This window comes from Pipistrellus kuhlii, unplaced genomic scaffold (genome assembly GCF_014108245.1).
Source record: "Pipistrellus kuhlii isolate mPipKuh1 unplaced genomic scaffold, mPipKuh1.p scaffold_m20_p_3, whole genome shotgun sequence".
Lineage (NCBI taxonomy): Eukaryota > Metazoa > Chordata > Mammalia > Chiroptera > Vespertilionidae > Pipistrellus > Pipistrellus kuhlii.
Window position 1 is genome coordinate 105,860,455 of NW_023425529.1, and position 19,806 is coordinate 105,880,260.

The window sequence follows — 19,806 nt, forward strand, 5'->3', positions numbered from 1 at the left end:
TAAGAGCATCGGCCCCACACCAAAGGGTCATAGGTTCAATTCCCAGACTGCTCAGGGCACATATGGAAGAAAACCAATCAATGTCTCTATCTCTCAGTCTCTCCACCCCATCCCCCTCAACCCTATCTCCCTTCTACTCTCTCTAAAAGAGAAAAAAAATCAATGGAAAAAAATATCTTCATATAAAGTTTAACAAAAAAAATATTAACAGTGAAGGCAATCACATTTGGTTTGGTTTTGGGGTTTTTTGGCAAAATATATTCATATGTCATTTTACTGCCTCTTTAGTTCACTGTATACAATTCCGATTGCTCCATTTTTGTTAACGTGTTGTCACACTAATGTAAATAAATAGGCTGAATTATGGGAGTTTGCTGTAATACATCCACAGCATTAGAGCTAGACCACAGTAGCTCAGTCTTAGCTGTGCAGCCCGAGAGGAGTGATGTACAAACAAGCTTACACCATGGCCTGAAAGACATTGAATTTCCCCCAAAACAAACCTGAGGCTGAGCAGTGGAGGAACTAGGGGATCTGTCATCACAATTTAGAATCAGTGACAGATTTGGAAAAAGAAGAGTAAGGAAGGATGCCTCAGGCACAACATTCCCGACACTGGAGGATGTGAAGCTGCAACAGCCACTTTTCTGGGAGGAATCGGACTGACTCTGGCTGCACTTGGAGGGATTCCTGGGTCTGCAGCCGAGGATCGCTGCGCCTGAAGCAGCCTCTGGCATGGCACTCACCTCACTGAGAACATCTGAGAGTGTGAGCCTGGGTATTGCTCCTCCTGGTCTCAATGGTTCCCTCAACACAGATACTGTCCCCTCTGGATGCTTGGCCGGAAATCATCACTACCTTCCACTCCTGACTCAGCCTCAGAATGAGGGTCTCCTCCGTGCCTGCTGGTCCCTGAGTGTGAGGTAATCCCAGCACATCGAATGCTACAGAGCTGGAACATAGGAAGTCAGGGAGTGCACTTAACACTCAAGCCATCTAAACTCAGCACTATCCAGTTTTTGTTACCTCAGTAATACTTTTTAGCAGGAAAGTTCCTCCACACAACTTATCATGTAAAGAAAAAATACTGCTAGAATATGATAGGCAGATTTTTAAAGTTCAGTGTGAAACTCCTTAAGGGAAAGAAAAGGAGACATATTATTTTTCCACTTTTATGTTCTTGAGCTATCTACTTCCCAAATTTGTAATCATATCTCTGGGCATGTCTATACAGCTCTTTAACTCAGTTTCAAGATCCACAGTATTTTTTAAACAAAATGACATAGTTGCATTCTTTAAATGTCAGGCATGAAATCATCACTTAAAAAAACAACTAGTTAGATAATATATATGTGAGTCAGATACAATTCTCTCCTTTTTTAAGGTGCTTTATTTGTCGTTGAAGACACGTTATGACTGTTTCTAATAAAAGCCCCTAGAAGGAGCCTCCCAGGCATGCCGCAGTTTGGTATTTTGTTCCAATGTTGTCAGGTTCTTAAACTACACTGAATGTAGGACTTGCTTCATGAAAACCTCCCAGACTGAACAAAAACTTCACTTATTTTTAATTCAGTGAATTTTAGTCACACCAAAATAACGAACTAACCTGTCTAAACATGCAGCTTCTCTTTTCCTTCCCCCATGAACTAAATAGTTAGATTTGATGATAAGGTTAAAATCCACTATATTTCAAGTTAAACTATGAGGGTTCTATACAAGTGAAGCATGATTTTAAATTCAAATTGGCATTCATTTTTCTGTATTTTCCTATATTCATCCTAAATCAACTTCCTATCCCATATTAGGAAGAAATTAAAAGGGTTTTACAGTTCCAGCAAATTCTCAGTGTATCAGAGTTTACCCTTAGCTCAGTATCATACAACCTATACATGATGCAAGTACATGGATAAAAAGTATTTCACATACAAAAAACCTTAGCTCTGTGTCATAAATAAATTTGGGTAAAACCGCAAGCCTTCCACTGAGTCGTCTCGGCAAAGATGGCCCATCTTCTCTGCAAGCAGCAACCTAGGAATCAAGGGAGAAAACCACAATCACCTGTCCATTCAGAAACACAAGTTGTAACAAAGAGCAAGGCCCTTACTTACCTTTCTTTAGCCAGCAGGACAGACATTCCCACAAGCTTGGCAAACTCTTCTGATGTTAGGGATCCCTTTTCTGAAACCTTATAGAAACACACAGCAAAATAAATGTCATAATTTAGACCACTAAGGTACTAACCTAGAAAGAATTTCTACCAGCTATACTCAGGAAATAATTTACTGAATTTTCAACTAAAATCCAAAAAATATCCACTATAGAAATAAGTCTGCACTAATGTTTAATTCTACAAAAGCTGAAGGATCCAGACCAAAAAAAGTAGAGGCTAAAATATAAAACCCTCTAAAATATAATCAAGGCACTAAAGTCTAAAAAAATTTCTGATATTCTGAAAAGGAACATACAACAAATTCTAATTGAATTCATATTACACAATCCAGTGAAGAACCTTCTTTATATATCGGTTTAGTTTTTTGTGTGTTTTTTAATGTATTTTATTGATATTTTTACAGAGACAAAGAGAGAGGGATAGAGAGCCAGAAACATCGATCAGCTGCCTCCTGCACCCCCCCACCACCACTGGGGATGTGCCCGCAACCAAGGTACATGCCCCCGACTGGAATCGAACCTGGGATCTTTCAGTCCGCAGGCCGATGCTCTATCCACTGAGCCAAACCAGTTTCAGCTTGGTTTAGTTTTAAATATGTGGTCAGAATACCTATAGTCTCAGGTAGTTTCATGTAATTTAAATTGAAAAGTATAATAAATATAAGCTATTCAAATTATACAGGCTCACCATAGAGACTATGAAGGTAGTAATATGTCAAGTACCATGATGAGTAATAGCAGTCTGGCCATAAAATCCATCTAAACTACAGATGCTTTTCATATTTTTGAAACAATTATTTCATAAAACAACTTTTGATGTTTGTAATGCTACTTATGTAATTGCTACTAAAAGTAAAAGTTCTATTGTGGATAACATTCTGAATAACAAAGTTAAAAAACCTGTTCTTAAGATAGCTTCAAACAAAAAGAAAACACCTCATTAATTCTAATTCTCTTTTCCTGTAAGATGTTTTGAGCATTAGTACAATTCAAAAAAAGCTTTCAGAGAATAATTATGATTAATATTTATTCATTGTTAATGATAAACCATTTTTAACTGGGCCAACAAACACTACTTTTTAGTAAAGTTAAGTTCAAAAGGAAATCCTGTTTCTCAAGTTGCTAGACATTTGGGTCCTCACAGCAAGCCCTGTGACCAGAGGAAACCGGGTTCACATACTGTCTCCAAGGCTGAGGCCACCATTTCCTCTTCCTTGTGGGACTGAAGCTCAATTACCATGACGCCACTGTCAAAAACTCGGAGCCTAAAACAGCAGGCGGGAGAGCAAAGCTGTGAATATGTAGGATCTTCAACCACTAAGGAGGCACAATATTATTCACCTTCTTTTATGCCCAGGTATGAGGCAATATTAACACAAAACATCATTTGAAACTTAACAATCACAAGCAACCATGGCATAATTATAAAGTTCATGAATAAACTATTACCTACATACTTAAAAAAAAAATACATATCTGGCTATTTTTTTCAATTTTTATTTTCCAATTATAGTTAACATTCAATATTATTTCATATTAGTTTCATATGTACAATGTAGTGATTAGAGAATTATATAATTTATGAAGTTATCACCTGATAATTCTAGTACCTACCTGGCACCATACATAGTTATTACAATGATATTCACTACGCAGTACATCTCTGGCTAATTTTTTTTAACCATGAAGATAAGTAAAATACAATTCTGAACATCTGTACTTCTGGGTCTCCAGAGACAAAACACAGAAAGTCTAAGGGAAGAGGAGCTAGTTACTCTGACCTCATGGGAAGAGCCCACATTCTTATCTCATTGCGCCAAAACGACCGGAGTTGGATTACTACCCCCCTCAGGCCATGCACAGGATGGAAGCCAGGATGACGGAGGTGCTTGTGGTGCCAAGTGAATTCTGTTAACACAGAATTTCAAGAGGGGCAAAATGTTGGCTCACCCCACAGGATGGCAGACCTGGCAGGGCTTTCCTATCTAATTAGTGCAGATAGTTTCCTATCTATAGTTGGCAAACTTCCTGCAGAGATTCTTTTACCTGAGAGGTAATTTCAGAGCTTCCAGCATCTTGCATGCATTCACTAAATCTTCTGGTGAGAGCAACTAATGGGGAGAAAAAAAAATCCAGTTTACACTGCAAATTAATAGAGTGATGCTATAAAATTATAACGACCACTAAAACAAGAGAAATTTTTAAAATTATCATTTATTAAGAATTTTAGGTGGCTTAATCACTACAAAGCAAAAAATTAACAAAGTCGCAAAAACTTCTATTCATTAAAGCAGTGATAGTCAACAGAAGCAGAAGGTAAAGTCATATATATAATTTTAAATTTTATAGTAGCCATATTAAAAAAATTAAAACAGGTGAATTTAATTTTAACACATATATACCCAATAGATCAAAAATTCAGTATACAGAGTGGGGCAAAAGATTTGCAGTTGTTCATATGAAAAAATAATACAATAAATAATCCTATATAATAAAAGCCTAATATGTTAAGTATCCAGTCATTCGGTCAACCAATCAGAGAATAATATGCTAATGATATGCTAAGGCTGCTCAACTGCTTGCTATGACGTGCACTGACCACCAGGGGGCAGTCGACCAATCAACCAGTCACTATGATGTGCACTGACCGCCAGGGGGCAGACACTCTGACTGGTAGGTTACCTTGCTGCTGGGGTCAGGCCAATTGGAACTAAGCGAGACTAGCTGGACACGTCCTGGAGCCCTCCCTGGCTGGCCAACCTCCTGCATCCCTCCCCGGCCCTGATTGTGCACCAGTGGGGTCCCTCAGCCTGGCCTGCACCCTCTCACAATCCAGGACCCCTCAGGGGATGTCAGAGAGCCAGTTTCGGCTTGATTCCACAGGCCAGGCTGAGGGACTCCGCTGGCGCACGAATTCGTGCACCGGGCCTCTAGTACAAGAATAAACTGTGTTTTGCATATTCACAACTGGAAACCTACTTCTGCCCCACTCTGTAAAATCGATAATCGTATATTTAAGATTTCTTTATTCTGTAGTCTTCTAAATGAGATGTGTAATTTACACTTACATCAATTTGGGTTCACTACATTTTAAGTTCACAGTCATCACAGGTGGCTAGCTCGTCGCTGCCCTTCCAGACCGAGGAGCCGTGTGGTGGTTGACAAGCACAGCTTTAAGTCACACAGAACGGCTATGGAGCCAACCCAGCCTGGGTCCAAACCCCTATCAAATCAGTCTCCATGCCGAAACCCGTTTGGCTCAGTGGAAGAGCATTGGTCTGCGAACTGGAAGGTCCCAGGTTCGATTCCGGTCAAGGGCATATACATTGGTTGCGGGCACATCCCTGGTAAGGGGTGTGCAGGAGGCAGCTGATTGATGTTTCTAGCTCTCTATCCCTCTCCCTTCCTCTCTGTAAAAAATCAATAAAATATATATTTTTTTAAAAATCAGTCTCCAGGTGCAACCTATGTAAAATTATTTAATCTTTCTAAGCCTCAATTTTCTCACCCCATGTTACCACCAGATTGGGATAGTAAAAGTAGCTGCCTCCCCGAGTTACTGGGAGGATAAATGAGGTAAAGTGCAGAGTGCCTGGTAGGTAGTAAGTACCGTACTCACCAAATGGCAGTTATGACTATTCAAATAAAAAGAGCATAGGCTGAATTTGTGAGTCAGGGGTGAAGACTGGAAAGACAGAGCAAACTGTTGACACCACAAAACTGTGTTTGACTGTGAAGGCATAAGGGGTGCACAGGCATAAGCGTGGAGGCCAAGGACACCTGGGTGTGAAGGGTCAATGAAAGTTGAAGAACAGCCTCGGCTTATTCACACCAAAGGACATGGCAGCTTTCCCTGTCATCTACGGGCACTCTGTATCCACCCCAATTAAGTCAGACAGCTAATTATCCCAGAGAAAGGGCATCATGGCCAACTTATTAATCACAACACAAGCAGACTATTAGAGCTGAAAGCTGTCAGTCAGCCCAAAAGGTAGAAAGGGTAGAAAAACTGAGTTTGAGGGGTTAAGTAAGCTACTCAAGATCATCAGCAAAACCGAGAACAGAATCCACCTCCTAGACCACAGAGTGGCTCTTTCACTGCATCATACTTCTTCTCAAAATAGTTTGATAGTCACAACCCTTCCTCAAATTGTATTCATTGTAGGGAAATTTGTATTATATTAAGAAAGTCTATATTTAGATTTTTAAAGAAGCAATCTAAATATTCTATGCTTACTTCCATTCCTCGAGCTCGGTTTACTAAACAGTACACCTCCGTGAGTGACATTATACCCCCTCGTTCCTATTAAAATAAAATAATGAAAAATTTAAAAGTATTATATTATAATTAGCACCATTTAGCATTTATTAGAAATCATAATCAGAGTAAAATTGGAAATTATAAAATTTCTTAAGAAGCTTTATATTATTTACACACAGGAGAACTTAGATACCACGAGACATTTAAATTCAATATCTGGACTTTAATGTCATTATTACTCTTTTCACATTTACTTAAATGAAAAAAGTCTCTCCACCATGTTTCAAAAGTGTTTTAAGTTGTTCTAGCTAATAAACAATGAAACTATAGAACTGAGTAAGAATATCTCCATTTTCTACTCCTAGACTATAATAATAAAAGCATAATATGCAAATCGACTGAACAGCTGAACTGCAGAACGACCACCCAGACGACCTTCCGGATGACACGCTATGACACCCGCTGGTGCCAGGCCAGCCAAGACAGTGCAATGCAATTGATTGGGGGCCCGGCCATCACCCCATGATCGCCCTGCAGAGGGAGTTCCAGGCCACCAGTCCATAGGGCAATCAATCAATCGGGGGGAGGAGGGGGGCGCGCTCCACAATCGCCCCAAAGAGGGAGGCCCAGGCCACCAACCAGCAGGCTGTGGCAGGCAGGTGGGGCCTCCCTCTGAGGGGGCAATCCATTGTGGAACCCCAGCCAGGTGGGCAGGGCCCACCTCTTTGGGGCAATTGATGGTAGAGCCCAGTGATCAATCGACCCAAAGAGGGAGGCCCAGGCTACCTGGCGGCAGCGCTGTGGTGGGTGGGCAGGGCCTTCCTCTGCCAGGGCCATTGATCGCGGGGCTCCTGGACTGTGAGAGGGCACAGGCTGGGCTGAGGGAGCACCCCCAACTGCACAAATTACGTGCACCAGGCCTCTAGTGAAATAATAATGTAGATAATGACTGTTAATGGCTGCTAACATCATAAAGAAAAGACAATCAGAAATGTACCTCCTGATGAAAATGCACAAACTTTATGAAATATTCTTATCAGCCAAGACCGGTTTGGCTCAATGGATAGAGCGTCGGCTTGGGGACTGAAGGGTCCAGGATTCGATTCCCGTCAAGAGCATGTACCTTGGTTGCAGGCATATCCCCAGTAGGGGGTGTGCAAGAGGCAGCTGATCGATGACTCTCTCTCATCAATGTTTCTATCTCTCTCCCTTCCTCTCTGTACAAAATCAATAAAATATATATTAAAAAAAAAAAAAGAAATATTCTTATCAGAAAAAAAAACTTCTACATATAACTACCAGATTATAGGAAACCATGTTAACATACAAGTCAGCAAAATCCAGACTGAAACACTCTATCAGATAAACTATTAATTACTCCAATCAATAAATTGGGAGGAGGGGTACAAAAAAGGAAAACCCATGGAATTAAAAAAAACTTGAGAGACAAATCAACCAATTTCAATGTATTCTGATTTGAACAAACCAATTGTAAGAGAAAATGTGAAAAATAACTAGGTATTTAATAATGTTAAAAAGTTATTTTTAACTTTTCAGGTGTAAAATGGGATTATAATTACATTTCAAGGTTTATTTATTATCATAATTATACACTGAAATATTTACAGATAAAAGTGCTGTGATGTCAGGGATTTGCTTCATAGTAATTCAGAGTGGAGGTTGGCTTCCAGAAAAAGCTAGATGATGGGCACATAAGGATTCATTATCCTAATCTATTTGTTCATGTTTGAAATATTTATTAATACAAGTGCTTTAATGAGTAAAGTTTCGATTGCCTGAATAATGTTAGACTAGAAGAGAAATCTTATAAAATTAATAGTACATATACAGGTGGGGTAAAAGTAGGTAGCTGTATATGAAACAATTCATTCTTATATTATTATTTGTTAATTATTGTATTATTTTCCATACAAACTGTAAACCTTCTTTTGCCCCACCTTATATATTGACTACTGATATATAAAAATAGCTAAATAATAGAAATCGTATATTTCCTTTTGAAAATAAGAGATAAGAAAAACTTTATATCCACTAGATTTAGAAAGTTACAGATATCTTAAGTGAAAATTAAAAACAATTTAGAAGATTACTGACAAAGAACCCATTAATAAGTACACTAAACTAATTTAATATTCCTGAGGAAAAAAAATAACATGATGGTTAAACAGTAACCACATCATGAAAGGAGTTATGCTCTTAAGATTTCTGATTACACAGAAATAATTTAACACACATTAAAAAGACCATTTAGGTTTTGTTTTTACCTCTAAAGGGGCCTGCAATATTCCAGCCAGCTGTTTAGCCAGCTGCATGTGGTACTGTGTGCCTGAGCCATAGGTTTCCCTGGTAACTGGGTTAGCTATTCCCATGCTCAGCAAATAGGATTTAAACCTGATGGTCTGAAAGAGGAGAAAATACACAAAAAGACAATTCAGAATTATTCTCTCCCAACATTTGAAATCCTTCCATCATAAATTCAATTCTATTCAATTACTTATCATAGATCCCTGCATAATTATAGTTATCCTTCCTTCTATCTTGCTATCTCATACTCCCTTTACTTCACAAGTTTGGTGTGAGAGGTGATTTAAATAACCATGCTATGGTTAATGCCAACCAAATGATACAACTGAGAACTTAGAAAAATGGCTTGTCTAATCGGTTTGGCTCAGTGGATAGAGCGTCAGCCTGTGGAATGACAGGTCCCAGGTTCGATTCTGATCAAAGGCATGTACCTTGGTTGTGGGCACATCCCCAGTAGGAGGTATGCAGGAGACAGCTGGTCGATGTTTCTAACTCTCTCTCCCTCTCCCTTCCTCTCTGTGAAAAAATCAATAAAATATATTTTTAGCCAAAACTGGTTTGGCTCAGTGGATAGAGCATCAGCCTGCAGACTGAAAGGTAACAGGTTCGATTCCAGTCAAGGACATGTACCTTGGTTGCGGGCACATCCCCAGTGGGGTGTGTGCAGGAGGCAGCTGATTGATGTTTCTCTCTCATTCATGTTTCTAACTTTCTACCCCTCTCTCTTCCTCCCTGTAAAAAATCAATAAAATATATATTAAAAATAAATATTTTTTAAATGTTTTTAAGAAAAGAAAATTAATAATGGGTTAATCAGATTATAGACAAATTTCATGAAACAACATGAAACTTATTATATATATTGTAAAATAGGCACTCCTTACATATTTCAATATATCTTATACACTGTAAGAAAAGCTACTGAAATATCTTATAATCCCACTAAAATTTTTATGGTTGACTTTTTTTAGCACTTTCATGTGTCCTTCAAGTTCTAAAAGAAATAAAACACTACATTAAAAAAGCAATCTAGTAAGCTACTGAAACATCGCTGCATCATTTCTGTAGTTCCTCCTTAAAAAGCAGCCTGTTTACCTCATCTTCCGTGATGTCTCCTTGCTTGTCTTTAATCTTATTAGCAATTGACTTCGATAACTCCACCATTTCTTTAGCCTGTCAAGAGCACAGTAAAGTGAAAAGAAATAACTGTCTCCCAAGAGTCTGCTAACAAAATATATTTTCAAAACTGTATCATAATTGGTGTGAATTACATAGGTATAAATGACATACCTTGACCATTAGCTTGCTGAGGTCTTCAAAGGCCTGAAATGAGAAATTAGTTTTGTTGGAATCTGTCTAAAGCACATGTGTCAAACACAAGGCCCGCGGGCCAAATCCGTCCCGCCAGGCCTTGCAATGTGGCCCGCACCGCGCTGTCATCACTGCACTCCGCTGCGTTTCCATCACAATGACAGTTTATGACTGTTCAGTAAACCATTCGGCCCGCAATTTAGGCTGGATTTTAGATTTTGGCCCCTTCTCTGATTGAGTTCGACACCCCTAGTCTAAAGAATCAAAATGTTTTAAAGCAATTAAGCACTCTATTTTCTTTCCTATGATAAAAATATATACAATTTTCTTCAATTTTTATATAAATATTTATACAACTGATAAATCTACCTTATTCTAAATCAGATTAGCTAAGAAACCATAAATTTTCCTAAACTTGCAAAAACAACTTTTCAAATCTTCCCCAAAGAGTTAAAAGGTGATTAAAAAACAAAGGGTGCTGAAACCGGTTTGGCTCAGTGGATAGAGCGTTGGTCTTCGGACTGAAGGGTCCCAGGTTCGATTCCGGTCAAGGGCATATACATTGGTTGCGGGCACATCCACAATAGGGGGTGTGCAGGAGGCAGCTGGTCAATGTTTCTCTCTCATTGACATTTCTAGCTCTCTATCCCTCTCCCTTCCACTCTGTGGAAAATCAATAAAATATAAAAAAAAAACCAAAAACAAAGGGTGACATTAGTGATAGTTCAGAAAATATTATTAACTGTTCTTTAACACAAATAAGAAAATTTGTCACTAGCTTTTCCCAAAACCATTTCCTGATAAGAGGCATTGTGAAGCTTTCCTGGTTGAAAACGACAATATGCAGCTGTAGGAATACTTTGGGCACAACAATTTTGGCTTTAATAGCAGGTGTGATTTAACTGAAACCATAAATCTCAGCCTCTGAATACTAAACATATTATACCTGTGATTTGGACATAGTAAATATCACAAAAGTAAAACATTCAAATATCACAAAAACATATCTAAATTAAAAAATTTAATTGTTTAATTTACTACAATGAATATCCACTTCAAAGGTCTCTTCAAATTTAACCAGACATATTTATAACAAATGTTTCAAATTACCAAAATTATACTTCCAGTGTAGAATACTGTCTACAGTATTTTAAAAACCAATTAAGCAATATATCATTATTTGAAAATCTTCTGGTTCACATACAACAGTAATCAATAGGTTCTGATTAGCTCATTCCCATGTTAATTATTTGCAGGAAAGCATCCCCCATCTGCAAAAGGACTTTGCTAAAATAAGTGTGTAGGATTCTTATGGCCAGTTCACTAAAGCTAATACCGAAAACAAAGGGGAATGTGCACACACCTAACAGGAATTTCCTCAGATAAACAAAAGGCTTAAACACTGGATTCTTATCAGCAACAGCCAGCAGATGCAGGAAACCTTCTGTGGGAAACTGTGGGCACCAGCTGAAACTCAGTCAATTCTAACGTTGAAATGGAGGGCAAATCACACACCAACCCAGTGTTCAAAAGTAAAACACACTAACACTTCACATACCTAGATTTTTGTTTTGAATGTTAAAAGAAGTTTAAAGGAAACTAGGATGACAATACTTTTAAATTTTTAAGGCAAATCACTTTATTTATTATATTTTCATTTAAAATGCTAGAATAGTGAGTGCACACAGTATATGTATTGTTAGATTGGCCCTTATTTCTATGGTTCATAAAATACAAATATAAATATTTTATATTTATGGAAGAATTTCCTATGAAATTTCAATAATTATAAAACACAAACAAAAGCTTCCTCATTTGTATTTCTATTATTCTAAAATTTGAAATTAGCCAACTACCCAAATAAATGGGTGGAGAAAATACCTACCATAAACTTAAGCAATATAGGTAAAAATGCAAAATAGATACATGTGTTCCTTCTATTTTTCCATCCACAGTTTATAGAACCTACCATGTCCATATCAAATTTCCATTCCAATTTTGAAAAAATATGGCATCTGCCTTAAAGCCTGAAGGTACTCTCTTAAGCCAATTTGTAGCATTACTTCTTACAGATTTTCAATCATTACTTTGGTTATTAGTTTCAGTAACTGCAATATATTCCTTAATTTTCTGTTTCAATATTCTTGATTCTGTACCCTTTCATATTCCATTCTCTCTACCTGGATCCTCTTATCCCTACTGATCATCTGCTAAACTTTCAGGCCTTAATTTACATTACTTCTGCTAACAAGCCTTCCCTAACTCCAACAGAAGAGGGCCCGTTATGTCTTCCTGTTGCAGCCACCATTTTCTTCTCACATGACATTTCTCACATGGAGAGAAAGCCAGTCTGCCTTCCTACCTGGCACATTACTGCAATACCCACAACATCTGATGCGGAGCTCACACAGAGGAGAGACTAGGGACTATCTACTGACTAGCACATGCTTGCTACATACTCTAAGTAATGTAACTGTGAAAATTAGATTGAAACGGTAACATTTCATAAATTAAGAATAACAATATTTTAAACACTAAAGCAGTATGGCAGCATTCAGAAAAATGATCACTAATAATGCAAATTTAATTCAATGCTTGATGCCATCTCCAAAAGTGTCACACAAAAGAGATGACAATAAAAGTCACTGAAAAAGGACTTCTCATTGCCACTCAAAAGCGATAGCACCTTTTGGGTGGCAAAGAGAATGGCCATGATGTAGTGGACTACACTTGCCTGCAAATCAAAAGACCTGAGTTCTCCTAACGCTGGTTTCAAATCTAGTCACTAGCTCTGAAATGATCACTTCTCTGGTTTGTCAGAGCCCTCTACTGCAAAAATGCTGGAATTTTATGGGAATAAAAGATTCCAGGAAGATTGTGGCTACAGCAGTATAGATTTTTAATCTCTCCAATTCCTAACATAAAAATAGACAGGGCAACAATATTTCAAAACCACAGACAACATACACTACAAAACTAAGTGACAAGATATCCACAAAAACACCAAGAGTTACAAGACCTGCATCTAGATAGCAGAGAGAAAAGGAAGGCACTAGGGCAACTGATAGATTAGGGGTGTCGAACTCAATCAGAGAAGGGGCCAAAATCTAAAATCCAGCCTAAATCTCGGGCCGAATGGTTTACTGAACAGTCATAAACTGTCATTGTGATGGAAACGCAGCGGAGTGCAGTGATGACAGCGCAGTGCGGGCCACATTGCAAGGCCTGGCGGGACGGATTTGGCCCACGGGCCTTATGTTTGACACATGTGTTAGATCTAAAATAATAGAACTCCAAAAGATGCCGCAGCTGTCTCGGGAAAGGGAGACGAGCCACCCTGAGGACAGTAACACACTGGAAGGGCTTTGCCCCCTTCAATGCTGAGTGGTACCGAGGTCCTCAGGAATGGCTGACAGCCTATGAACTCAGGAAGCTGGCCCTTCAGGCTTCCAGGACAGGATCCCACACTGGGGAGAAATGATTGAGAAAGGAATAAAAATTCAGCAAGGTAGAGATAACAGAGAGAAAGAGAAAAAAGGTTCAGATAAAAATAGGATGGAAACAGGGCCAGGAAATCACAGAAAGCAGCCACCAACTTTTTATCACTGTATGAACACAGCAGGAGAGTGAGCTCTGTGGAGTGAGAAGAGCTACCCTGAATTAGCTCTTGCTCTAAAGTTCAGGAAAACAGCCGAAACCAGTTTGGCTCAGTGATAGACAGTCGGTCTGCGGACTGAAAGGTCCAGGGTTCGATTCCGGTCAAGGGCATGTACCTTGGTTGCAGGCATATCCCTAGTAGGGGGTGTGCAAGAGGCAGCTGATCGATGACTCTCTCTCATCGATGTTTCTAACTCTCTCTATCCCTCTCTCTTCCTCTCTGTAAAAAATCAATAAAATATACTTTAAAAAAATAAATAAATAAAAATAAAAGTTCAGGAAAACAAATTTCACATGAAGATGAGCAGTAGCAAAGTATCAAGGTCAAATCCCACACAAAATTAAAAGGAAAAAAAATGAGAATAACATTACAGGCATTGAAAGCATGCCAGAAAGACTTGTTCACAGATAAGATTGAAATGTTCTAGATGTACCAGTTAATAATGCAGATTTTTTTCAATAGATGGAGTTACACATACATTGATATATATGCGATTTGATATGTATGCTATTTTGTTGTATTGACAGCAAGCTTCAAAACGTCATATGTCAACTTTGCTGAAGGTGTTATCATAGATATTTTTACACTTAAAAATGTCGCATTTCATTCCAAATAAAGAACATTTGTGGGAAGAGTTAATTCATTATTTTGAAGAAAAAGTTATTGTATACTTCAGGAAGCTTATAGTGAACATGCTCCATCTCAAGACACTTGTTAACATTGGTTTAAATGCTTTAAAAGTGATGATTTCAACGTGGAAGACAAAGAACATCCAGGTCAACCAAAAGTTTGAAGACCAACAATTACAAGCATTATTGGATGAAGATGCATGCCAAACTCAGAAATTTGCACAAGATTAAACATTACTCAGCTAATAATTTCCGATTGTTTACATGCAATGGGAAAGATTTTAAAGGAAGGAAAATGGGTGCCACATCAACTGAACAAAAGACAAATGGAAAACCGAGAAGTTATCAGTAAAATGTTGCTTCAACAGTATGAAAGAAAGCCTTTTTTGCATCGAATTGTGACTGGCGATAAAAAGTGGATTTACTTTGAGAATACCAAACGCACAAAATCATGGGTTGATCCAAGTCAACCATCAACATGGACTGCAAGGCCAAATCACTTCGGAAGGAAGACAATGCTTTGGGTTTGGTGGGATCAGGAAGGTGTGGTGTATTATGAGCTTCTAAAATCAGGTGAAATTGTTAATAATGATCACTACCGACAACAAATAGTCAATTTGAACTACACTTTGATCGTGAAATGACCAGAATGTGCCAGGAGGCAGCTGATCAATCATTCTCTAATCATTGATGTTTCTATCTTTCTCCCTCTCCCATATTCTCTGAAATCAATAAAATGTATTTTTTAAAAAAGAGACATGATGTGCCCCCTGATGAAAGAATGCAGACCTCTACTCTTACCAAAAGGATCAAACATGAGTCTAAATAAGCCTCTGGATGCATAACTAGTTTTCTTGACCATAGCTCTGTTCCCTTTACTTGAATTTCCTCATATAAAGCTTCAGAAACATCTAACGTAATACTCAGGTTGTTCTCCTAGATGACGGGCTGGTTTGATGCATTCCTGACTGTCTCTGTGTCTGGTCCCTGAGTAGTTATCAGCATTATATTATGTGCAGTCTGACCAGGGTTAAGGGCCACAAAATAGCGTTTTCCCCTCAATTAAGTTAACCAAAATAATTATATAGTGGACCTTGAATTCATGAAGAGTATCTGCCAATAGATTTCATCTAGATTTTAAAATTTACACACAATATTCCATGTATTTTCTTTTTTTTCCTTTTCTTTGTTGATTAAAGTATTACTTATGTGTCCTTATGGCCCCATTGCCCTCCCCAATCCTCCACTCATGCCCTCACTCCCCTCCCCCTAGTATCTGTGTCCAAAGGTTATGCCTATATTCATGCATTCAAGTCCTTTGGTTGATCTCTCCCCCTTATCCCCACCCTCCCCTATTTTCCCTCTGAGGTTTGACGGTCTGATCGATACTTCTCTGTCTCTGGATCTGTTTTTGTTCATCAGTTTATGTTGTTCATTATATTCCATAAATGAGTGAGATCATGTGATATTTATCTTTCTCTGACTGGCTTATTTCACTTAGCATATTTACCATGATATTTTTTAACATCACAAAAATCAAATTTGCATTTCTTTGTTATTCCTTTTTCAAAAAAGTTTTCAAAACACATTTTGGCTAAATTTTGCCAACCTGAAGTGGACCTGTTAAATGGAATAAGATACTGTGTTGCTACAGGCAAACTAAATATTCCAATATACAGAATGGAATTAGTCGGTTTTATCCAAAAGAATAAACACAAATGGCTGAAAAAGACAGATGACCGGAACTTCTGTAAGTTACCTCAGAAATGTTTTTGTCAGTTTCTTTTCTTTTTTCTTCCAGTTTCCTTTCGATGCCCACAATTCCTACAGCCCTTATTCTTCCTGGCTGAAAATCAAAAGTAGAACGTAAAATACACAAAAAAGGAAGGACACACTCTTTTGTGACCCACCCCACTGTGTTTTCAATGACAGGAAAGGACCACAAAGAACCAAAGAAAAACAGCATACAACTACATCTAGTTTCCTTTCAAAACATTGGTCAGTTTCTTGCCGTATATGACAATCTTCAAATCGTTCCAAAGAAACACCGAAGATACAATAAATGGCATATTTTACTCTTCACTTCATACATAAATTAAATTTCCTATCCATTTTTGTTCTTTGTCAACCTATTATATTTGTATCAGATACTTAATAGGGTCTCAAAAAATAGTTAAAGTTTTGGTACTTGATAGTTATTGTACAAACTGCTTTTACCGATATGAGCATCTGCCCACAGTTGGTGGTTAATTTAGACTGGCCTGGAATATGTCACCAGTAGTATTTATTGTCAGTTCTCTTAGATGCCACACGGATTATGAACAACAGGATGAAGTCAGTGTAATCTAACTTCTACCACTCCAGGAATTACTCTGGTAATTAGTAATTAACTTGTACTAAGTGTTTCCTTTCTAAGAGCACTAAGTTAGGTTCTAAGAAAATAAATTTTTAATCAAATATCATTATTTTGTTTCTGGAAAGTTCTATAATCACAGATATCTCATTACTTAATGAAGATGCAAGTACAGAGCTGAAAACACTAGATCAAGAAAGTTTTAAAAATACCTGTGGTCCTCTATTTGTTTGGAATGACTGGGAAACTGGCATGTTCTCCCATCTTCTCTGTGTCATTTCCTCTGATAAACGCCTGTAAAACTGTTATACACATAGATAAACTTTAAATGAGTCATTCAGGTTGTGGCATCCTCATTGAATTAACTAACATTTCTTTAGTTGAAAGGTCTAGTCAATCATTTGCAACAAGCCTAGAATTCTGACACATCAAAGAAAATCAAAGGAAGTTCTTTTCTTGGATCAACTTCAGAAAGAAAAAAGAAAAAAAAGAAGGAACTGACCCTCTATATAAAGCGAGCTATTTCAACAAAGAGATGAGTGACAATGAAATAAATAGATTTACTTTAAACAATTCTGCCTATGTGGACTGTTTTCAACTTACAGTGAAACAGACACAGCGCCAAGAAAAATATACAACCATATCCATGAAGAAAACTAAAAATAATTTGTCTAGTTAAAATGTGTAGTCAGAAATTGGAGCCAAAACGTGCCTCTGCTCACAAAAAATCAACTATATTTTTCACCTACAGTGAGATTGACTTCAGTTAGTGACTTGTATTTACTTAGTGCCTATTGTTGTGAAGAGCACTGGGTGTAAAGCCATTGAAAAAGAATATAAATAAGTTATTACATCAATGGGAAGATAAAAACACACTTATAAATGTCTAAAAATATTTATACAGCAATTTATTAATCAGAACAAATAAACTATATTCTAAAATTCATATGTAAGAACAAAGGGCTAATAATAACAGACAGGACACTAACAAAAAATAGAAGCAAAGTAGACTTATCCCTTTGAGATTTTAAGAGATTATTAATGTGGAGAAATTTAAAATCGCATAATTCTGAAGCTATAGGGATGATGACATTGTGCAATATGGTATTGGCACAGGAACAGAAAAGCTCAGAAATGGAAAGGGACCAGTGCTTATATGTAAAAAATGAACCACTCAAGTGATTATTTGTTGAAGTTAATAAACTGCCTTCAACCGGACTACAGATACCACTGAAAACTTTACTGGTAGCTAATGGCATGCCAGCCTCCACTCTTTCCACACACGCCTGCTTCCTGTTCCCACTGTCACCTAAACTTCAGATTCTTTACTGATAAGACATAAGCTATCAAACATGTGGTGAAACCTAGTATGTTGCTTAAATCACATTAACAATATGGAAACAATACTGCCTTCCATCGTATCAGCAAACAACAAAAATATATGCAAGCACACATTTATGGCCCAATTGTATTCATACACTTACCTCAATCTGGCCATGTTCTTTGAAGGAGAGTTTAATGTAGGAGTTCTTACTGCTCTGTAATGGACCAAGCTCTTTGTTAGGAGGAGCTGGGTGAAGATGAACCACTATTTTAGCACTAAAGAAAAAGCAAATGTAATGTATTAAATTGCTTTTAAAAATCACTTATTCTATTTTTATAACTTTTAATATATTTCAGGTCACTTAAAATTCACATAGAAACAAAGATTATCCTTTCAAGTTTGTATTAATTCAGTCAGTATTAAGGAACCTTTCAAAAATATCTCTACTTAAAACTTGCAAGCTATGCGCAAAAAAGTTAAAGTTATTAGATCTGTAAATTAAATATAATGTGGTTTCAGGAAATAAGTTCAAAATAAATTTGCAAAATTTATGGTGGTTTATGATATTGGTTTATGATTATGGTTGTCCATCTACAGAGTCATCTCCAGGGGTAACCTCAGGGCCAATAATTTCTGCCTAACCATAGTACCTTACTTATTTGAAAACAAAATATGAAAACTTATGTATGGAATCCTTCCCAGTGGTCATGGTCACAGCCAGTCCTTGCAGCAGATTGGCCTGAAGGATAAATCCCTCCCATTGATGTGCCAGCAGCAATCAAGGGTCAACTACAACAGGAGGATGCAAATATCCCATCAGGCGTAGGGGACACAACGGGAGGGCCCAGCTCAGGTGAACAGAGAGGCTGTGCTGCTGGACCCTACAGGACACTCTACCAAGCCTCAGAGACATAGCAGCTCTACCTAATACACAGAAACAAACACAGGGAGGATGCCAAAATGAGAAGACAAAGAAACATGTCCCAAGTGAAAGATCAGAAGAATTTTCCAGAAAAAGAACTAAAAGCAAGTAAAGTACCAGATACAGAGTTCAAAGCAATGGTTATAAGGATGTTCAATAAATTTAGGGAAAGACTAGTTGAAATTATAGAGAACTTCAATAGCATAAAAAAGGGCATGGAAACCATAAAAAAAGCCAGTCAGAAATGAAAGATACACTAACTGTAATGAAGAATAATTTACAGGGACTCAATAGTAGAGTAGACAAAGCCAAGAATCAAATCAGCAATTTGGAATATAAGGACGCAAAAAACCACCCAATCAGAAAAACAAAAAGAAAACAGAATCCAAACACATGATGATAGTGTAAGGAGCCTCTGGGACAACTTCAAGTATACCGACATTCATATCATGGGGGTGCCAGAAGGAGAAGAGAAAGAGCAAGAAATTGAAAACCTATTTGAAATTGTTAAAAATCGGGACTGGTCCTCTCCCAACTGCCCTCCCCTGCAGGCCATTCTGTGGCAGCCATCTTTGATCACATGGGGGTGGCTATCTTGTGTCTTAGAGTGATGGTTAATTTGCATATTGCTCTTTTATTAGATAGGATACTAAAGCTAAAAATGGGCCCATATGGAAAACAAATTCCTCAATATCTGTTTAAGTTGACCTCAATTACATACACTTAAACTCTAAAGCTAGAATTCTATATATCTATACTAATAAAAGGGTAATATGCTAATTAGACCAGACATCTTCTGGACATCCAATCGGACAAAGCCATGGTGTTGGGGGCCGAGGCAGAGGTTAAGGGTG

General features: G+C 37.7%; 1 protein-coding gene across 5 annotated transcripts in view; it reads right to left on the reverse strand.

Moving 5' to 3' along the window:
- Positions 1-250: 250 nt before the first annotated feature.
- Positions 251-19,806, reverse strand: part of VPS36 (vacuolar protein sorting 36 homolog) — a 29,034-nt gene continuing 9,478 nt past the window's right edge. The window contains exons 4-14 of one of the 5 annotated variants that reach the window (XM_036456766.2): positions 18,191-18,305; positions 16,919-17,008; positions 16,113-16,199; positions 10,046-10,078; positions 9,851-9,928; positions 8,716-8,850; positions 6,407-6,472; positions 4,216-4,280; positions 3,350-3,434; positions 2,109-2,185; positions 251-2,028 (exon numbers count right to left, since the gene is read on the reverse strand). In XM_036456766.2, the coding sequence (XP_036312659.1) occupies positions 1,935-2,028; positions 2,109-2,185; positions 3,350-3,434; positions 4,216-4,280; positions 6,407-6,472; positions 8,716-8,850; positions 9,851-9,928; positions 10,046-10,078; positions 16,113-16,199; positions 16,919-17,008; positions 18,191-18,305 (925 nt within the window). In that variant the 3' untranslated portion in view covers positions 251-1,934. Of the gene's footprint in view, positions 2,029-2,108; positions 2,186-3,349; positions 3,435-4,215; positions 4,312-6,406; positions 6,473-8,715; positions 8,851-9,850; positions 9,929-10,045; positions 10,079-16,112; positions 16,200-16,918; positions 17,009-18,190; positions 18,306-19,806 lie in introns of those variants that run through there. The other 4 variants (XM_036456767.2, XM_036456769.2, XM_036456768.2 and 1 more) reach the window with 4 other exon arrangements.